We start from the raw sequence: 21,827 nt of genomic DNA, 5'->3' as shown, positions 1-21,827 counted from the left end.
GTCAAAAGTTTGACATCTCTACATGACACTTCAGGAACTATTCAGAGCTGTCCCCTCCAGCTACATTCACCTGCCTTCCCTTCTCTGAGAAGAGGACTAACAAGGAACTTCTCACTGGATTACACCCCAGGGTGGACAGACACACTCAGATATGCTCAAGAAGTCATCAGAGCTCTGAAACATAGTCCCCAGTCAAGGAGTCAGAGGACTCATGGTTTTTTCATCCCTACTGAGTTTCTGGAATATTCCTTATTCTGACTTGAGTGGGTCCACCTTCTTTAGTCCTGCACGTTCGAGTCTTCCCCTGATAACACTGGTCTTTCTCTCTGTTTCCCCACAGGGCGTATTCTACCCTCTGGAAAACCTCACAGATACCCCCTTCTCATCAGTTCCTTTTGTGCTCCCGGAACACAGTGACTCTATGATCTACATTGGAATCTCCGAGTATTTCTTTAAATCTGCGTCCTATGCTTATTTTACAGCTGGGGCTTTCAACGTCACTCTCACCACAAAAGAGGTGAGGAGAGTTAACGGATGATGACAATCGACACCAACATTTAATCTTGTTATAAGTATCCCATTACGGGGGTTTTTATGTCATAGTTTCTATTCCTGGGCCTTTGTAGACACTATCACTCCTAGCAGGACAATGAATGAAGGGATTGTAGAATGAATGTTGATACTAGTTGGGGAGTTGTTGGGTTTCCAGTTCTGCTAATTTCAGCTTTTTATGATACTGGGCCACTGTTCTTCTAGACTGATCTTCAATAATACCAAGAAGCCCCTCCACTACTTATTACCTGTGACAAATACCTATGAAAATTTGGTAATTTCAATGTACTTATCTTCTCTGTGCCAGATTTTCATCATTTGGAAAATGGGAATAATAATGTTCCATACTCATAGGGTTGTTATGGGCATTAAAGAGGTTTAAATATACGTAAAGCATTCAGACCAATGCCTAGCACAGACTACGTGCTCTATAAGTGTTGATTATCATCATCATCATCATCATTATTATTATTTTATTATTTGTGTTATGCCAACATAAAGATTTCTCCTGTTAGTAATTACAATTGACATCTACAATGACCAGTAAATAGCACAGATATTCATTGATCCTCTTTGTCACGCCCCTCCCTTTTATAATGAGAACTCTCTCTCCAACCAGTCAACTAACAACTTTTATTGAGCATCCCTTATGTATCTTTTCATTCTCTAGGCCTTAATTGTACAAATAATTATAAATCTTGTGTTCAAAATGCTGGTGGCAACACCAGCTGCCATACAGTACTGAGATTTAGACACTTCTAGCTTCAGACTTGAAAACCATTCATCTATGAAGGTAAATTACTTATGCATCGTATGTCTCAGTAACCTCTGAAAAAGAGGACAATAACACAAGACATTGTTAGCCACTGTAAAATGTTTACACATGGATCATACCCATATGATATACACTGTGTTCCTAAGGTTAAAAGGCCCTTACTCAAAAGCAGTGTAACGTCCTGTGTGACCTAGGACAAGTCACTTTACTTCTCTGGGCCTCAGAATTCCTGTGGTTGGGCTATAAAATAATCAGTCACCTTCAAACACTAGGCATTTTTGGTGCAACAGCTTCATGATTCATAAAAATTATAGGGAATGCTGCATTTTCCCTGAAAATACAACGCAGGTAAAAACCTTACGGTGACATGATGGTCTTCATTTTCCAGATTTTCAACCATTTGATTCGCAACTCTCAAGGCCTTGGCAGCATGCTCTCCCGGGTGAGTGCTCAGGGTTTGACTCCTTAATGGTGTATTTGGTTTCACTGCAATTACTTCCGGAAGACTTTTTGGTTCTTTATGTTCCTTTCTGGTCCAAGCTTGCACCATATTTCCATTCTTAAGAGTTTTTCTTTTAATCAGATATCTACAAATATTAACTGAACAGTACAAGTTACTAGGAAAGACATTGTACACAGAATAAATCATTTGTTCCTTCCATAAGGTTCCACCACACTTTAAATAATTAGCTTAAATGGGAAAGGAAGGAATAGTGCCACATTGTGACTTCAGTAAAACAACTATTAATATCATGCTGTCATGGGATCTGAGTATTGGACATAGTATACTGAAAGGCTCAGGTTTGCCCTGGAGGACAGAGAGATGTTCGTGTAGCATCCTGGGTTTAGAGCAAGGATCTTGAGTCAGACAGACCTAGATTTGAATCCCAGTTCTATAACTTACTCATCTGGAACCTTGAGAAAATTACTTAACCTCTCTGAGACTCACTTTCTTTAGTTGTGAAATGGGAATTCCGATAGAACCTGCCTCAGAGGGAGTTTGTGGAGATTAAATGCGATAATACTGAAAGTCCTGACATGGTGCCTGACACACAGTATGTGTTCAATAAATGCCAGCTGTTATTATTATTATCTTGTTGTTATTGGTATAATTATTAAAGAGATTTTTCTGTTCTAACTGTATGATGTAAGTTTTAATCACCACAGGCCACCCCAAATTTGTGATTTCCCCTCTTCAACTCACGACTCCCAATCTCTGTTTCTTTCCCTGAATGTGGGCAGATTGCAGAGCTGTACATCTTGTCCCAGCCCTTCATGGTAAAGGTCTTGGCAACAGAGCCTCCCGTGGTCAATTTATTACCGGGCAACTTCACCCTAGACATCCCTGCCTCCTTTGTGATATTCACCCAGTCCAAGAACTCAACTGTGAAAACCATCGTTTCCATGGACTTTGTAAGTCTGCGGGGACAGGAGGGCAGCCTACGGATACCAGTCCTGTTCCTGCAGTAGACCACTGACCAGCAGGGTCTACTAAATGTTTGGAGGGATGGGATGTGATCCATCGATTAGGAGAGAGGACAGGGTTGAGGCTGGGGTGGGGGTAGGTATGGGAGGCCAGTGCTCATACCCCCCAACGTTGTAAAATAGCTCTCCCCGCTTCTCCATGTCCTGTGTGCCCTTCCCTCTGCTTCAGTTACATTTATAACCAAATTTCTTTTTTTCTTGAAATAAGTCAGTCAAGGTGGAATTCAAGTTTATTTGAGTAGATGAAGGCCAAATGCAATCTGAGAGAAAATGACTGAACAATGAACCTTAGTGAGATGTCTCTCTCTCCCTCTCTCTCCCCCCCCCTGCCCCCCACACATGCAAAAGAGAGATTAGAAGAAAAGGAAAAATAATTTAAAGGAGATCTTCAAATAAAAAGTCTTTATAGTTAGTTTCCCTACCTGCAAGACAATATTTTTAGAGCTATTTCTTTCCAATATTTTTTGAGATGAGAGTGAAAGTGAAGTTTATCTTTCTACTATAGGTAATGATATTCATGGCCAAAATGGATAAATTCACTCATCTTACTAATGTATGCTTTTGTTCTCTGCAGGTTGCTAGTACCAATGTTGCCCTGGCTATTTTGGGACAAAGACTGATCTGCTCTTTATCTCTGAAAAGGTAAGCTCAGTTGATGTGACTGTTGGATGGTAGTAATAAGTGAATCAACAGACCTTAGTGACAAGGGAACAGAAACAAAACAGGTGAAGTTACCATTCAATGGAACATGAATCACTTAAACATTTCTCCTATAATAGTCCAGGTAATTTCAAAATATGGACCTAACTGAAAATTATGTTATGAAGTTTTTCTTTTTTCTTCCCATTAGACAATATTCAGATAAATTTGGCAACAAAATTATTGTAAATTTAATTCCACAGTGTAAATGCCCATTCTAATGGTACAGCAGTGTAAAATAAAGTTCCTCTTCAACAAATTTAGAATGGATGCTATTGAAGAAAGAGCATGAAACTTTGAGGTCAAGGAATGAAGTTTCAAATCCCTGCTCCCTGGTTCCAGAACCGTGATCAAGTCTGTTGACCTCTTTGAACCTCAGTTTCCTTATCTGTAAAATAATGAAGTTGGACAGAATCATCTCTGAGTTACCTTCAGGCTCTGACACTCTGATCCCTTTACTAAAGTGTAGAATTTAACAAGACCATGCCCCATGGCCTGGCTGGCTCTCAAACGCAAACTATGCAGTGTGAAAGGGCTTGAGCAGGTCATGTACACAGATCATTGAACACTAATTGCCACTGGGAAGAACCACCTGCAAAGCCCGTTCTCCTCAGCCCAATAAAGCCCATAGTTGAAGCCATGAATCAGACTACCTGGGGCAGAGGGAGGCAGGGGAGGATATACAGAATAATCAGATGGCCCAGACTAAATCCATGAAAGGACAAAAAGGAAGCAATAAAACAGACAAAGAAATCCTAGTCTGAAAAGGTTGGGAAACCAACAGAGGGAAAAAGTAAGTCAATCACCATAAGTCAAATTGATGGTTAGGAAGACTATTGTAGAAACATGGAAAATGTTTTCAATAAAATAATATGAAACGGAATAAGCAGAATACAGAACTGCATAAACACAACAGTCAGCCGTATAAAATAGCTTTCCATCTGGATAAGGAAGTGAATTACAAATGAAGGATTGTGTTAGACTATGAGATTATGAGTCGATTGTTTTCTCAAAATTTTCTTTATAACTATGTTGTTTTCCTGATAAAAGGAACAATAAAAGCAAAAAGTAATATGGCTTCCCAGAAATAAAAGACTTCATGAAGGCTTTCTCCTCAACTTTACCCAGGCCTTCAAAGAAGGACTAATTTCTCCATTAAATTCTAAAGGCACAGTGCCCAGAGCCTATGAGACTTCAGGGACCCATGAAAATGTTTTAATATATTTTAAAATAAGAATTTTAAGATGAATACAATCCAGACTGGATTATACTTATCTTTATAACAACACAGTCTTCGAAGATAATTTTTAATGTTTTTTTATGGAGGAGGGGCTCCTGAAGGCTTCAGGCTACCAGAATTCATAATGTGGCCCTGTTTCTAGAGGATCAAAGCTGATGAAACTCTGAACCTTGATGGGTGATGCTTGAGATGGCAGTTTTAATGGTTGAGAGGATGGAAGCCGGAGAGCAGGAGATGAGGAGGGAAAAGACCAAAGGTGAAGAGCTGGCAGGATCTGAGCTAGGCCGAGAGAAAGGAGAGAATTTGGAAGGTGGTTTGCCTGAGCCGCAGGACTGTGAGGCCTCTGTCTGAAGACTGAGAGCAAAGGGCTCTAGGAAAGGGGAGCTGGAAATCTGGAGTGATGGGGGAGTATGCGGGCAGGGCTGCTAATTGAGGCAGCAAGCTCTGAGAAGGTAGAAGCATTTGCACTTGAGCGGGGTTCTGGTTTACTGGCAGGATCTGAAGGAAGGATTTAATAAGAAAGGGACTTCAGGCTGTGTCAGGCAGGTAGGAAAGATCTTAAGTTGCAGAGAGACCAAGTTTGCTTCTCTGCTTAATTGGGGTTGACCCTCACCTCCAACATTCCTACCAGTAAGAAACTGCATGTACAGTGGGAATTACGTTTATTTATGGGAGTAATTGGGAAAACTGATGGTAACCTGCTAAATTCACATCATCCAAAGGAATGTTTGAATTCATTCTCCAGCTTCCGGCGGTCCACAAGCCTTCTTTGACCTTGTGAACACAAACCTGAAAGGAGGACTCCTGCCTGCTTGAAGTCTCTTCCAAACACCCCTGTGATCTCCTTTAGATTCACGTGCTGGGGAGGCTTCCTGCACCCTGAGGCCTTAGTAAGGTCTGAACAAGACCACCTACATAATTTGTGAGGCTTGGTGCAAAATGAAAGTGCAGACCCCCTGTTCAAAAATAATGAATAATTTCAAGATGGAGATAGCAGGGCGTTAAACCGAGCACAGAGCTCTTCTGAGCACGTGCAGGTCACGTGCACTGAGTCTGAGTGGGGCTCCTGCAGCGGGTACTATAGCAAACCTCAGGCAGCGAGCAGACTAGGGGCAAAGCAGGTGGGCCTGGCATCACTCAGGCCTCAGGCAGTCAAACCCAGAAGCAAGACCACAAAGGAGCAGAGGCTGTGCTGAAAGAGCAGCCTTAGCCTTTGGCAGCAAGAGCAGTAGCCCCGCCTCCCACACGGGCCACAGCAGCCAATGCCTCCGCTCCTGGGCTCCGCAGAGCTGCTTTTCAGGGTGAGCTGGTTTGGTCTTAAGTGGCATCATAGAGACACAGCAGGAAGAGGTGTAAAGTGGATGGGGATGGGTGAAACACCCCTGAGGAGAGCCAGGGAACACAGGGTCTCCGAATACATCTCCCCAGAACACCGCGGCCTTCCTAACCGTCCCCTGCCTGAGGGTGTCTCTCTCTGGAGCTGCTCAGGGCTGGCTACCTAGACATGAGATGCAGAAATCAGAGGCGAATCCAGGGTGGTGAGTTTAGAGAGGTGGGGAGATCATGGGCTTTGGAATCAGACTAGCTGGTGCAGGTCCCAGCCTGGATCATTAGCTGTGGGATCTCAGGCAAGTTTCTTAATCTCTCTGGGCCTACATTTTCTCCTCTATAAAATGATATAATAAAACCTACTTCAGGGAGTTGTTGTGAGGAGTACATGAGTTAATACATGTAAAGTGCATGTTAAGTGTTAAAAAAAAATGATGGCTATGGCTATTATCTAAAATTATGGGGACTGGCCTCAGCCAGGGGAAGGAAGGGCTCAATTATACAAGATCATTCCAAGAGCTCTATTCAGAAAACACCTCATTCCCCTGTCTCCTGTCCAGTGATGGCTATTAGAGAAATTGCCTTTTGTTCTACCATTTATAACTACACTTTATCATTGAGCCTTTACTATCTGCTGGTCCTGTACCAAGTACCATACATATATTACTTTATTTAAACCTCACAGCCCTGTATCTCCAGGATCCGGCACAGCACTCCATAAATGTCTATAGATTGAATGAATAATCCTGGAGGTAGCTTATCATCCCCATTTTCCAGCTTATAGAGGTCAAATAACTTACTCAAGTGTTGACCAAAATAAATGGACTGCCGGATATTTCTCCCCAGCAAAGATGTGTGTATTTGGGATGAGCAGAGAACTGCAGTTTGGGGTCTATAACCATGGTGATTCCTGTGCAAGTCCCCACATGGCAACGGAAGGAGAACCCTTTTATAGAGGGAAAAGGAAGTTGGGAGGGCTGTAGTAAACACAGAGCCCATGGCTTTTCTTTAGCTAAGTCCTTGCCAGGAAACAAGAGGAGGCTTCCTTCTTCCTGTTGGGCTCTGCTGTCATCACAGGGTGTGAGAACTCCCCCTGCTGGTCTCTAGACTCTATTGAACTGAGCTTTCTATTTATTAGTAATTTTTTCAGTACAATTTTTTTTTCTTTTTTTTTTTTTTTTAATTTATTTATTTATGGCTGTGTTGGGTCCTCGTTTCTGCGCGAGGGCCCTCCCCAGTTGTGGCAAGCGGGGGCCACTCCTCATCGCGGTGCGCGGGCCCCCCACCACTGCGGCCCCTCCTGTTGTGGAGCACAGTCTCCAGACGCGCAGACTCAGTAATTGTGGCTCACGGGCCCAGTTGCTCCGCGGCATGTGGGATCTTCCCAGACCAGGGCTCGAACCCGTGTCCCCTGCATTGGCAGGCAGATACTCAACCACTGCGCCACCAGGGAAGCCCATTAGTAATTTTTTATGCAAGTCACAGAGCTATTGAATGGCAGAGCTAGAACTTGAACCTGAGTGAGTCTTCAACGCCATGAGTGGTTGTTTACTTACTACATTGTACTGCCTTTGATGTGGTGAATAGCTAAGTCTTAGAAAATGAGACTTAGACCTACAACTTCTAAAATAAATACCTTTGCCTAGAGGAGAAAACCAGAAGCACGGAGTCAGGTTAAAGTGAAACAGGATGTCCTTTCTCAATGTTAAGTATTGATAGAAAAAAGAGAAGACACTGGCATTGTGTGTCCTGAAATGGAAAAAACACACAGCCCTTTTCTCATTGCATTAAGGAACTGAGTGAAGGAAAGAATAAAGAAAATGAAAGCTGGGAGTACTAGTAATAAGCTTGACCTTTTTGTGTATGTCCAATTAAAAGCACAGGCTCTGGAGTCAAGCATGTCTCATTTTGAATTCTACCTCAGCCATTTGCTAGCTGTGTGACCTTGCGCAAGATAACTAACCTCTCTAAGTATCCGTTTCCTCCTCAGCAAAACAGAGCCCCTGTGTAGAATGTTGTATTGGTAGAGATGAGAATGTATGAAAATCACAGCGACCAGCCCATAATCAGTGTTCAAGAAACATCCGTTACTGCTACTAGTAGTACTTTATTCTCTTTCCTTATTCTAGGATCAAAGTTTGGCCAAGTAAGAGGGAGAAATTGGTCCCAAGAGACATGACAAGTCAGGAGGGTCTTAAAAGCTGTAGAGTTGGCCCATAAACCAGATTCTTACAGCTCTCTATATTTGAGGCTTTTGTTCCAAATAGTTCTGTTTCGAGGTAACTCCAATCCAGGTTGGTCTATTTGGAGGTAACTTCAATCCAAATGTCCATTTTTGAGACTAATTCAGGGACCAAATTAAACAACACTTTCCTTTTGATGGTCTTCATACACATGACTTAATTCTAACCATTTTTCTTAATTGCATGCAAAGCTCAAGGCAATCAAATGCACATTATTGTTCAACCATTTAGAGCTTGGAACATTTTTTTTTACATTCCCATGACTGAGGATTTGGATACTCCCAAACTGCGCCCCACCCCACTACCACACACACACACACACATACACACACACACACACACACACACACACCCCTATCTACCTGCCCTGCAACCCCTCCCATGCAACACCGTCAGAGAATGCAAATCTAGCTGACTACAAGCAGATAGTATCACCACCCAACTCCACTTCTCACAGTTGGGCAGATAAACATTTCCCAGCGTGAGCCATCTGGTGAGAAATAGATAGGAAAACAAGTCTGGGAAGAATGGATTCAGTTTCTGTTGGAACGGTGCTTGGACAGGCCAGCAGAACTCAGGCTTGGCAACTGGGCTGATCCCCATCTCCATCCTCCCTCTGAACTACTGTTGAGGCCAGGGTAGAGGAAGGCCACAGTGGGGAGCCCCTAGCGGAGGTGGAACCCCAAATGACTTCTTACCTTTCTCCCAGACTCACTTGGGGAATTTCTAGACTGCAGAAGGCAATGGAGTTAAAATACTGGGGAACTCTGCCTCATCAAGAGGGTCCTTTAATTCTGGAGTGGGCTCAACACATTCCTCCCCTCAAAACTTTTCATCATTGGATTAAATCTACAGCCTAGGGTTTTCAAGCTCTTCAATGTCTGGTCCTACCTTTCCAGCCAGCCAGTCTTACCTCCCATAGCTCCCTAAATGAACATTTTGCTTTAGGTGCTTCACCCTCAAGGTGACCTCAATTCTAATAGATACTTTCCCACCCATCCTTTATCTGCTTGTTTATCCATACATCCATTCAGTGAGAATTTATCGAGCACCTATTACGTGCTATGCACTGTTCCTGATACAAATAGTTGAGAGAAGAACAATGGTTTCTACCTTCCAGGTCCACAGCCTGGTGAGGGTAACACTCAGATTTTTTTTAATTAATTTTTATTGGAGTATAGTTGCTTTACAATGTTGTGTTAGTTTCTACTATACGGCAAAGTGAATCAGCTATAGGTATACATATATCCCCTCTTTTTTGGATTTCCTTCCCATTTAGGTCACCACAGAGCATTGTGTAGAGTTTCCTGTGCTATACAATAGGTTCTCATTAGTTATCTATTTTATACATAGTCTCAGTAGTGTATATAAGTCAATCCCAATCTCCCAATTCATCCCACCCCCCCCCTTCCCCCTTGGTATCCATACTTTGTTCTCTATGTCTTTGTCTCTATTTCTGCTTTGCAAATAATATCATCTATGCCATTTTTCTAGATTTCACATATATGTGTTAATATACGATATTTGTTTTTCTCTTTCTGACTTACTTCACTCTGTATGACAGTCTCTAGGTGCATCCACGTCTCTACAAATGACCCAATTTCATTCCTTTTTGTGGCTGAGTAATATTCCATTGTATATATGTACCACATGCTAATGGACAGGGTAGGGTGCCTGTACATGGTAGTATACAGAGTGCTTCTCTCAAAGGGCAATTTATTTCTGCTCCCCCCCCATATTACACACACACACACACACACACACACAACCCTCGCTGGTCTCATCACCTTTTCACACCTTCTCAGAATTCCTGCAACAAGTAGTGTGTAAACCCACAAAAGAGCACCTGAATACAGGCTGCTTTGTATTGTTCTCTAATTGCTTCCTGTACATAAAGTTTCTCCCCATCCCTCATAAATATAGATATAAATAAAATTCTTCACATTGCCTAGCACATTACCAAGCACAGAAGAAGCACCTGGGAACCTCTCAGCCTGCCAATCTTTTCTCCATACGGCAGCCAGAGTAATCTTGACAAAACACTGACATCCCCCCCCTTCTTAGAAACCTGCCACAGATTCCTTTTCAGGTAAACATCAAAATCCCAACACGACCTGAGAAACCCAGCCCGGTCAGCCGCTGTCTGTCTGTCTAGCATTGTCTCACTGTGCTCTCTCCCTAGCTCTCTGTTCCCTCCACTGGATCTTTGGCCTCTGCCCAGACCTCTCCACTCTTCCTTCCCCATTTTGCCTTTTTAATCCTGCTCATCCTTCATATGTCAGTTCAAGGACACAGCCCTTTCTTGGAAACCTTCCTGCGTCCACCAAGTTAGATCAGATTCCTTTGTCATTTGCCTCAATGAACAAATGAACGTATTTCTTTCCTTCAGACTATTGATCTAACCTTGTTCATCAGTGCAGTTATTTGGTTAACGTCTGCCTCCCCACTAGGCTGTAAGCTACATGGAGCAGTGAGTGTATTTGGTTTTTCTCACACTTGTATCTCTGGTACCTGTCCCAGAGCTGATATATACTGGGTATTCAATAGATATCTGCTGGAAGAATCAATGAGTGAACGAATGAACACTAAGCGCTAAGTGTGCCATGCTCTGTACTCAATCCCACGAATACAGAGGGAATTAAGACTGTATCTCAACCCACAAGGAGTTTATAGTCATAGGGCAAAAGATAAGCAATCATTATAGGGGATTGAGTGCAAGGATTGATTTTCAGTGTCTGCCATGGCCACAGGATTGGAAGAATGGCCTTGTGAATGCCTGTGCTTTGGTCCACTTGGCCTTCATTATGTCATAGTTGTTATATTGACTCAGATTATGAAGGGCTTTTTGCCATGCTTAAAAGTTTGCACTTTAGCTCTGGTTTTCAATCAGAGCAGTAAACCTTCTCCAAAACTTTAAAAATAAGCTATACTTCTATATGCCTGCAAGGTAGACCTCTTTGAGCTCCCTTTCTCCCCAGCTACTCTGTGGTTCTGTAATAAAAATTAGCTGCTAGTAGCAGGGCTTTAAGTAACAGGTTAGGTGCCAGGTGAAGGATAAAATGTCAAAGGAGTGAAGTTGTTCGCCACCTAGTGGTCTGAGTTGAGCTTGCGTGTTTTTCAGAACCTGGACGGGAAGAGTTTGCTCTTTGCTCCACCTGTTTCTCTGCAGTTAGTGAGACTTGTCTCCTAGTAAACTAACCTGGTAAATACGCCTAGAGACTAGTAAATAGATAAAAGTCACATGGCCCTAGTAGGAAAGGATAGTTGGTTTGCGGGAAGCTCAGGTGGTCCTGAGATAACCAATCATGGCTTAGGGTTGTGATGAAAGAAAAGAAAGGAAACTCACAAGTGTGTTCCATGTTATGTAGACCTAATTTCTAAATTGCTCTAGCTTGCCCATTGTAAGAGGCAGGGTGACCAGGGGGAGGCACTCACATTTCCCCAGCAGTGCCTGCAAATGTTTGTTCCACTGCTCAGCTTACTTCCTTCAAAGATGCCCCAGTGACTCTGGTCCTCACTTTCCACTAAGATCAATTTGAGCCACAGTGCCTCCGATACCATTTCTGATCCTTGTCAGAATTAACAGTCTTTCTGGTTTTTACTCTTAGCTGTCACTTTGAATAAATCTCAAAACCTAATTCATGCTAACATGATATTGGCTGATAATAAGCAAACTTACCTCTTCTGTGAATATCTGCTCCTTAAATGAAATAACAGAGATTCCCGGAAGAGGCCACACCTGAGTTAAATCTTAAGCAAGTAAAAGGAGTTAACCAGCCAAAGAGAAAGGAGAAGGGCAATTCTAGAAAGAGGGAGCCACATGAGCAAAAAGCATGGAGGCCAGAAATATCATGGAATATGCAAGTATACACCTCAAGGTCGTTTTAGGATCTTTATGGCCTTAACCCACTCTAATTTTTGGAGACTCCATCCCAAAATATATTGCACATATTCAAATGCATTCCACAGCAAATATAATTTATATTTAACTATGAGTCAGGTTGAGTTAACGTGACTAGTGGCCATAATGTTACTTGTTGTAGACATTTATTAATTTTAATTTTTCAGGATTTTTTGGTATGCGTTTTGAAGCCAGTACACTTTAAACTCAGGTATATAGTACCTGATGAAAAAGACAGCATAGCGCTAAGCAGTTCGGAGTTACTGAGTATAAAATTCAAGGTAGAGGGCGTGAGGCAGTCGGAGCCACGGAGCCCGGCAGTGACCTTGTGCTCCCGCCCTGCTTCGGTGCACCGCTGTGGCCAGAGGCTTTGCAGGTGAAAAGACGGCGTTTGTGAAGAGTGGATGGTCGCTGAGACAGAGTACTGTTTTGAAGCGCTGGAAGAAGAATTGGTTTGACCAGTGGTCAGGTGGTCACCTGACCTATTATGATGACCAAACTCGGCAGAGTGTAGAGGATAAGGTCCACATGCCAGTGGACTGCATCAGCATCCGCATGGGACATGAATGTCAGGATATTCAGCCTCCAGATGGGAAGGCAAAAGACTGCTGCAGATTGTTTGCCGAGATGGGAAAAACCATCAGTCTTTGTGCAGAAAGCACAGATGATTATTTGGCCTGGAAATGTACACTTCAGGATGCCAGGACAAACACAGCTTATGTTGGCTCAGAAGTCCTGTACGATGAGACTGCCGTGGCTTCCTCCCCACCTCCTTACGCAGCCTATGCTGCACCAGCCCCTGAGCAAGCATGTGGCTATGGTCCATACAGTGGTGCACACCCGCCAGGAACTCAAGTTGTCTATGCTGCAAACGGGCAGGCTTATGCCGTACCCTATCAGTGCCCGTATGCCGGACTTTACGGACAGCAGCCTGCCAACCTAGTCACCATTCGTGCGCGGTATCGAGACAATGACAGTGACCTGGCGTTGGGCATGCTGGCTGCAGCAGCCACAGGCATGGCCTTAGGGTCCCTGTTCTGGGTCTTCTAGAGTCCTTGGAACCTGGAGGTGCATAGCTTCTGATACCCTGTGTGCAATAATATACTTTGCAGGGCATTTCTGTTTGTTATAAATGTTTTTAATAATAGTTTTAGTAGTTCTTTTGAAAGTAGTGACATCATACTTATAACTAATCCACATAAGTACCACAGAGAAGGCTTTGGACTGCTGTTTAGCTAAAACGTGGACTATCTGGGGGCACTGGCTCATGCTAGGAGTTTTTTATGGCACTCTCAGAATACCTTATTTGAACACACCTGTTTGGAAAGGCCATTTTCCTTTTAGAGTTAGGCCTTAATGCTTAAGGGATAGTTTATTTTAGTGTTACACTAGTAACGTGGTGATGTATGAGTGAGTGAGTGATTGGGACAAGAAGAACTGCAGCTGTTTTTTTTTTTTTTTTAGCTGTTTTGTTTTAATGCCAGACTTTGAAACCTCAGACCAGCACTGGCTGCACGTTACTTCAAGAGTTGTAGGCTGGAACCTTCCTGAGGCGGCGGTGTGATATGCTCACAGCCTCTGGGGCTCTGCGGGCTCCCAGCAAAGTTGACTGCTCAGGATGATGGGCGGGATGGCAGGTCCCCCCCCTTTAAAATGATGCTTTTTCATTTTATTTTTACTAGTTTGTTTTTGGTAGTGATCCTTGGAAAACATCTCAAATTAGGAGTAGACTTGAGTCTCAGCGTTTTAGGGCTTTATCATTTAAAACTTGAACAAGGCAAAACAATTACAAACAAGTGTGTGGAGGTAGATTTGCTGTATTCAGAGGCATCATGTTTTTAGTGTTCACTTTGACTGTTTTTATTGCCACTTCAGCCTACTTATAGCTTATTTTTCTACTTGTTGAGAAAGTAATATTAAGAGAATGGTGAGGAAAGTGGAATGAGAGCCATAGTTACAGTGTTACTGTTTCAGGGGATGGCGCTGCCCTGAGGATCCTCTTTTCCACCCTTCTGAAGGCTGTTAAAGGCCTGTTTCCTGTCCTGTGCAGGACTGGGGCGCTGTGGCTGTCCCCGAGCACTGGGGTGCGTGGAGCCCCGGTGGTGGCATGGTGGGGGAGACTCAGGTTACAGATGGGAGTTGCGGCCGAAGGACATGAATGACCTGCTCAAGGTATTACTCCACCTGATCAGGACACCGGCCTTGTTTTTATTCTTGACTCAAACGTTCCAGAGAAGCTTAAACCATTTAATTTGAGCCCCAACTATGTGTGAAGCTCTGGCAAACTGAGAGTTGTGCATTTCTGTTATTTCTTATTTCTTTATTTATGTAAATTTTAAAACTTCAATTATTCCAGTTTTCTGTCCTGCATGCTTTTAAAAATATACTTTTACAAAGGCAGTTTAGCTACACTGAAGGTCTCTGCCCCTATATTCCATGTGGCCCTATTTTCCATAAAATACGCTCCTAGTAGCACAAATTCTGTTTGTATTCTATGTGGCCACTTACATACATAGTCTTTCGTTCCACTGACCAACGCACTCCACCTCTAAGGCAGACTCAAATAGATCTATCTCCGTATGAAACCAGATGCCAAATGAACTTTGTGGTGACCACAGGTCTGTTTTCCCAGTCAATTCTGTTGCACTTGTTGACACTGGAGAGCCTGTTTCCAGCTAAAAAGAAGTATACTTGGCTGTCATCTCTTTGGATGTTTGACATGGTGGAAAGTTGCCACATGTGATGTGTGACAACACTGGTTTTGATGGTTAAAAATGTTGCTTTTGTTATTTTACATCGTATGTAATAAGAATGGTTTTGTTCAGATGGTCGTCATTATTTGAGCTGTATGCTTTACTTACAAAATACTAAACTCAGTTTTTAATGTTACATCAGGTTATTAATTTTGAACTTGGAGTTACTGGAACCACAGATACTGAGTTATGTCAGTGAAATGCCCTTGAAGCAGATGGTCTCCCTGTGTTGCCCTGGCTTCCCTCTGACAGAAGGGGGAGAGCTGTGGACTGAAGCTTGGGCACACGTGTGCACCCCCATCTCCAGCCCCTGTCCCCAGCAGGCACAGCCCCACTGGGCAACTATAGTTGAGTCTGGAAGTTCACTGTCACTAGTGACTTGATCCTGAGAGGAAATGCATACTCGGTATAAAGATGGGCTGAGATACTTCATCTCCCTGGCCCCAACTCTCATAGATGCCAACACTTAGGTAATCCTAAATCAAGAAGTTAGGTGACTTGGAAGGAACTTGTTCAGGTTTAGTCAGTATTTTACTTCCATGTGTACTTTTAACTAGTTGGCCTTTGACATTGCACACGTGCCAGTCTACTTGTTTCTTAGCTCTGTTCTTTCAATTCCTTGAGTTAACTTCAGGGTCTTAGATGTAAAGAGAAGGGAGAGACCCATGGTTGTGTTTCAGATCATCATTCATGAAATGGGCCAGACTGGGACCCAAGATCTGGATCATGGGAGAAGTTCCTGCCATTGAGACAAAATGACCCACATTTATTTTCTGCATTAATTGTGATACTGTGTGATCTATCTTTCTCCTTCCCAAGTTTATGTAGACACCAGCATGGGATGCAGTTCCATTTTTTCCCCCAGGTTGATCTTTTTTTCTGATTGCTTGCCTGTCTCTAGTATTCTGTTGTGTCCTCAGAACCTATTTTTCCCTGTATATGCAAATTGTATGTTTATAAGTGAAAATGTTAGTACATTAAATGATTGCTAACCTTAAAAAAAAATTCAAGGTAGAGAATGAAAGATGAGAACAGAGAGGCAGCTGGGAGTCAGGGTACAGAAAGCCTCCCGTGCTGTATGAATCACTCGGACTTTATCATAGCCATTAAAGAATGTTGAGCAGGAGAATGTCCTCGTCAGACATGCGTGTAATGTAGCTCACTCTGGGGATGGTGTGGAAGGTGGATTGGAGAGAATCAAGACTGAAGACAGGGAGTTCCACTGGAGGGATGATGCAGAAGTAAGACTCTAGACCTGGGCAAAAGTGAGCCCTAGGAAGCTAAATGGGGAAAACAAGATGAGTCAACATCGTATAATGGAAGGGAGCTTTGGGATGGCATCAAGAGATCTGTGTTCCAGTCCCAAATCTGCCATTAATATTCCCCTCTTTGGACCTCAGTTTTCCCATGTGTAAAATGAAGGAATCCTCCCTGTTGATTACTATTGCTCCCTAGTACAATTCTATTGATTACTATTGTTTCATATTACTATTACTATTGATTACTATTGCTTCATTTTACTATCACTATTGATTACTATTTCTTCATATTACTATTACTATTGATTACTGTTGCTTCATATTACTATTACTATTGCATTGAACATCAAGTGTGTATGTTGGGAGGACCACCTGTGGATCAGTCCTTGGAAAAACGGGGAAAGAGGCAATGTTGGCCTTTAGCTTTATCATGAAAATCACAAAATATCAAGCATCAGGACAGGCTGTGTTGGGGAGGTGAGGGACTCCCTGCTAATGGGACCTATAGCAAAGGTTCTGTTGGTATTTGACAAAGAATATCAAGGGCATTATGTGCTGGCCTAACTGTTACCATTTCTCCCAGTTATAATAACAGCATTGATAGAGTGCTAAGGATATGCTAGGCACGGTTCTAGGCATTTTATGTGCATTATTTCCTTCAATCTTCACTATAGTCCTATAAGGTAGGTACCATTCTTATTCATATTTTGTAGATGAGAAAACTAAAATCCAGAGAGAGTAAGTAATTCTATGTAGTAAGAGGTAGAAATGGGATTCAAACTCAGGCGTTCTACAGAGTCCCTATTCTTTAACAATTATACTATACTGCCTTTCACATCAGATAGCCATCACAGCTAACGTTTCCCTTATGTGTTCTGACTGAGCTGCTAAAAAAATTATACATGTAATACCTCCTTCAGAGCAGTGTGGCCTAGACTGAGCATAGAACTTAGAGTCAAATAGAGTGAGATTTGTCACCTGCACCTATCAATTGCTGACTCTGTGACTTGGGAAATTTACTTTCCCTCTCTGATCATCAGTTTTCTTGTCTGCCAAAGGGACAGTAATAGTAACATTTCTTACAGGGTCATTATGAAGATTAAATTTTTGAATGTTTACAAAGCTCCTAGACTAGTCCACGTCCTACAGTGGCACTACCACCATCATCATCATCATTGTCATATTTATTAATAAGGGACCGGCCTGACTCGGGGAAGTTATAAAGTTGAGTTCAGAGCAAGAAGACCTAAAAACTGTTTCTTAAGAATGTTCTGCATTCCAAGTGGCCAACAGTAAGTCGCATATAGCAAATGCACTTGGGCAACCCACCCTGGTTACAAATCCAAGCTTTCTGTTACCGCTGCTCTTCTTCTTAAGCAGCAAATATAGGGGTAAAGATGTACTAGAATACTATGTTCTTACAAGTTTGTGTGGTTTTTTAAATAACGGCTTACTGAACTAAAGAAAAAAAAAGTTCCCTTTCCTTTTTGTTTCTTTCTTCCGATACGGTTGTTTTTAAGTCTTCCCTCCTTTAACTTTTTCCCATTGGTTTTTGTTGCTTTGTTTTGTTTTCAGCTTCTACCTCTCTTTGCCAGAGTCCAGTCGCAGCAATACTGAGGTAGGAATCAGAGCTCTGAGTCCCCGTACAGGGAAAAATGAGAATTTTCCTATATAGTAGCTGGATGATTGTTTTCTTTGCCTCTGATTGTAGGTTTTAACTTTAAAATTCTTTATGTAGCTACTCATCCACCAAGCCTGTTAACTATTAAACTCTCCAATTTACTTTTATCTATTCAAAAAGACTTTCAAAAGAACTCAAAAGACAGTTAAGACTGTGTAATGTTGGGGGGAAAAAACAGACATTTCATTTTTTGGATAAAATAATCCTCTAGAGTTAAATTTAAGATTCAGACTACCAAAGGATGATGCTCTATATAAATTATTAGGCTATGATTAGGTTTGCTCTTCAAAGGATATCTACCCATCTCCTAAAATTAGGTCAAGGCTGGTTGTGTAGATGCCTCTTAGGAGGGTCTAGCCTGGTGACCTCCTGACTGGAAGAGGTCATCCCAACATGCGATTTGGAAACCCCCCTCCCCAAGCTTCAGGAAGATCAGCCAGATCACTAATTGGTGCCCCTACCCTCATGTCGCTTATGTTCTAGAGCACTGGTTCTCAACTAGGGTCAATCTTCCCCTCCAGGGGCGTTTGGCAATGTTTGTAGACATTTCTGAAAAATGACAATGGTATATACCAGGCATTTTACATAATATTAACTTGTTTAATCCTGATAACAACCCTCTGAGATTAGTACTATTATCTTCATTTTACAGTTGAGGAAATTGAGGCACAGAGAGATGTTTCCCAACATCACACAGTAAAGTGGTGAAAACAAGAGATAAACCTAGGACATCTGCTTCAGAGCCACCTTTGCTAAGCTTCAAAGAGGTTCTTATTATTGCTAAGCATATAGGATGCTTAAAAAATATTCACTGAATGAACTGGTGTTCATCATAGTGCATTTGTTTTTAATACCTAAATCTTCCCAGGAACCAGCAGTTTGCTAAGATTATACAACTACCATAGTTTATTAAAGATAAATTGCATGTTCTGGTGGTACTATTAACTATAGAGCATGACATAATACAAGGAAGCTCCTGTGGCCAGGGTTCCCAATAAATTAATGGAAGACTACTAATTGGAATATCTATTAGTTATTTGAGATTATCTTACTTGATAAGTATCTAAGCTGTTATGTTTGCTGCCACCATGTGGTCCCTCTGCATTTGTTGCCACCATGATCCACTGTAGAGAGGAACCAAAATGTCCATCCTCAAAGAGGAAAAAAGATTAGGAAACCCTGTAAAATGGCTTCCCACAAAATAGCTTTCAGTGTCTGCAAAGCTAGAATATCTCTATGGGGAGATGCTAATTATTGCTTTCAGTCCTGATAAAGTCTGGGAGAGTACATGTCCAAACCAGGTATGCTGCTTTCAAAATGCCCTGATTTGGCAACTGATTCAGTTTCCCCTTTCATTTTAGGTCTTGAGGTTTGAGAATATTCTGTCCTCCATTCTCCACTTCGGAGTCCTCCCACTGGCCAACGGTAAGGGATTCTTGGGAAACAATGTGACACTGACATTGGCTAAGTGTTGGGGATTGTCTGGGACTTTCCATCCTGAAGCTTGTACTTCTAATGTGTTATTATGAATCGAGGCCAGCACCAGAATTGACAGAGTTTGTACCATCAACGATACAGTTTTGAAGTTAGATATTCCAGGTCCAGGCCTTGTTAACAACTCTACTTGCAGACTCAGCAAGAACGGCTAACTCTGGTTGAGTTAAGGAGATTAAAACCACTCTCCTTAGGCAGTCAAGAGTCTCCTTCAGGTCAACCAGAAATGAGATGATGATCCCTAGAAGGTGTCTCTGTGGTTCTTATGCAAAGACCACCATCCGGACAGGCACAGTTTTAATGAATGACAATCCTAGGCCTTCTCCCTACACTGCAGTTGTTCACAAACTGTAGCATCTTGAGTTTGGCTTGGTTAAAATATGCTTTGTACTGGAGATCAAAATATCCTCAGGACCCACTAGTTAAGTTATTTTCAAAATACAAATTGGACAAGTTGCCAGCATTTTTCTGCCATCCAAATGCCCATAGTTGCAGGTGCATTTTTATTAAGCACAGATTAATTAACCATTCTTTCAGGGAAATGCTAGGGACATATCAGAGAGAATGAAGACACAGAACCAGGAAGAATGGAAAGATAAATTATCAAAAAGTTTCTTGTTAGTCTCTTACTAAAAAGTTTACTAAATCTTCCATGCCCATGCCCAATTATTTTACATCTTGTTCTATATTTTAGCAAAATTGCAGCAAGGATTTCCTCTGCCCAACCCACAAAATATCTCACTCGTCAATTCAGATATTGAAGTTCTTGAGGTAAGAATTATCAATATTAATTGCCCCATTTCTTTTCATAGTAGAATATACCTCTCCCTATTTTGCTTACTTTTTGTTTTATTTTGTTTTGCTTTGTTGTTTCCCAGCCCGAGGAATTTTATAAATAAGATGTTTAGCTCTTAAAGCCCATAATTAACAATGAAAAGCACTTAAACTTGAGTTTAAAAATCAGATCAAAGTGGAAAAAAAAAAACCATCAGACCAAGTCTGATTTCCCTTTGAAGCCAAGTTTATTCACACCACACTACAAGAAGATGCACTAGTGCACTGTATTTCATTTGTTCCACAAGACAACTTGTAAGGCTGGGATTATTAATCCCATTTTATAGACGAGGAAAGTAAGACTCAGAGAGGTGAAGTGGCTTGTGTAGCTGGAAAAGGGCATATCTGAGACTAGACTGACTCTTCTGATTCTCTCAGTCAGTAAACTTTTGCCTGAACCAAAGACCCTCCTCTGGGTTCAGGGATCTGTTGTGAGCTGTTTCCTGGTTAATCATTATTAACAAACGTCAGAATACCTTGTTTCTTCCTTTCTGGGAATCATAAGATTCTGACAGAATTCTCCAATCCTATATACTACCCTGCACTCCCTCTTCCCTCCCCCTGTCCCTTTCTATAACTGGTTAAGTCATGTAAGGTGACAAGAATCCAAAATGGCCTGTTCCTGTGTCTGAGGCACTCACAAGGGGGACAGGGGTAAGGAAGGGTATTGCACAGTAGGACCTGGTAAAGAAACCACGCCTCCCCAACCCCTCAGGCAAACCCAGACATCCTATGGCTCCAGGTGCCCCAAGTTTGATATCGTCTTCATTGTTGCATCCTTTTCAGGGTTTCCTTTTGATTTCCACCGACCTGAAGTATAAAACGTCCTTAAAGCAGCAGCCAAGTTTCCATGGTTGGGAAGCTCTGAACCTGATAAGTGGACAGTGGAGGGGGAAGCCAGCCCCTTGACTGCCTGTTTGGAGTCCACTCCAGGAAGTAAATGGCCCTTAATCCCACAGCTCGTGTAAACCCAGAGCAGGAAGATGGTACACACAGGAATTGTAAAGCCCTTGCGAATTGCTGGAAGTTTTCTTTTTCAAGCCCTCATGGATGTAGAGGGAGGCAAACAGGGCGAAAGAGCTCAGTTGGGATGTGTGTGTTCCCATGTGTGTGGAGGGGTATATGTTTGAATGTGTGTTCATGTTTGAGTGCATGTTGTGTGTTCCTGTGTCTATGAGATTCTGGGGCCAAGAGTGAGGCATGTACTTCTAAGGAGGTGCATGAGAAACTCTCAAATACAGATTTGCATCAGTGGTTATCAGCGGAGATCCCTTCAGCCCCTTCAGCTCTCTAGGGTTCCCCCCTCGCTGCATATTGGATTTTATGTTTTATATTTACCGTTACTGTCCCCTGTATTTAATTAAAATTGTTTTCTATCAATGTCAATTTTGCCTTTTTATTTGCAAATTTTCTTGCCCCAGACTTTTTTTTTAATAAAATAAGACTGGTAAAAAGAAAATTTAGTGTCCTTAACGTTAACACAAACTGAGCTTGTACAGAATTCAAGAATTTCAAGAATTTTAAATCCTTGATTTAAAAAGGGAATATGTTGTCTCTTTAGATGTTTCCAGAGAGAAACAGA

At 42.1% G+C, this 21,827-nt stretch overlaps 1 protein-coding gene across 13 annotated transcripts in view; it reads left to right on the top strand.

Annotated features, from left to right (window-relative positions):
- BPIFC (BPI fold containing family C) overlaps positions 1 to 21,631 on the top strand; it is a 59,384-nt gene extending 37,753 nt beyond the window's left edge. For 7 of the 13 annotated variants that reach the window (XM_082348940.1, XM_082348938.1, XM_082348934.1 and 4 more), the window contains 5 exons: positions 341 to 517; positions 1,716 to 1,769; positions 2,570 to 2,740; positions 3,387 to 3,454; positions 12,590 to 13,673. In XM_082348940.1, coding sequence (XP_082205066.1) covers positions 341 to 517; positions 1,716 to 1,769; positions 2,570 to 2,740; positions 3,387 to 3,454; positions 12,590 to 13,274 — 1,155 coding nt within the window. In that variant the 3' untranslated portion in view covers positions 13,275 to 13,673. The other 6 variants (XM_082348943.1, XR_014233025.1, XM_082348935.1 and 3 more) reach the window with 6 other exon arrangements.
- Positions 21,632 to 21,827: the final 196 nt, after the last annotated feature.

The sequence above is a fragment of the Balaenoptera borealis genome (genome assembly GCF_965194805.1).
Source record: "Balaenoptera borealis genome assembly, chromosome: 13".
In the NCBI taxonomy this organism is placed as follows: domain Eukaryota; kingdom Metazoa; phylum Chordata; class Mammalia; order Artiodactyla; family Balaenopteridae; genus Balaenoptera; species Balaenoptera borealis.
This window is presented reverse-complemented; position numbering and strand designations above follow the sequence as displayed.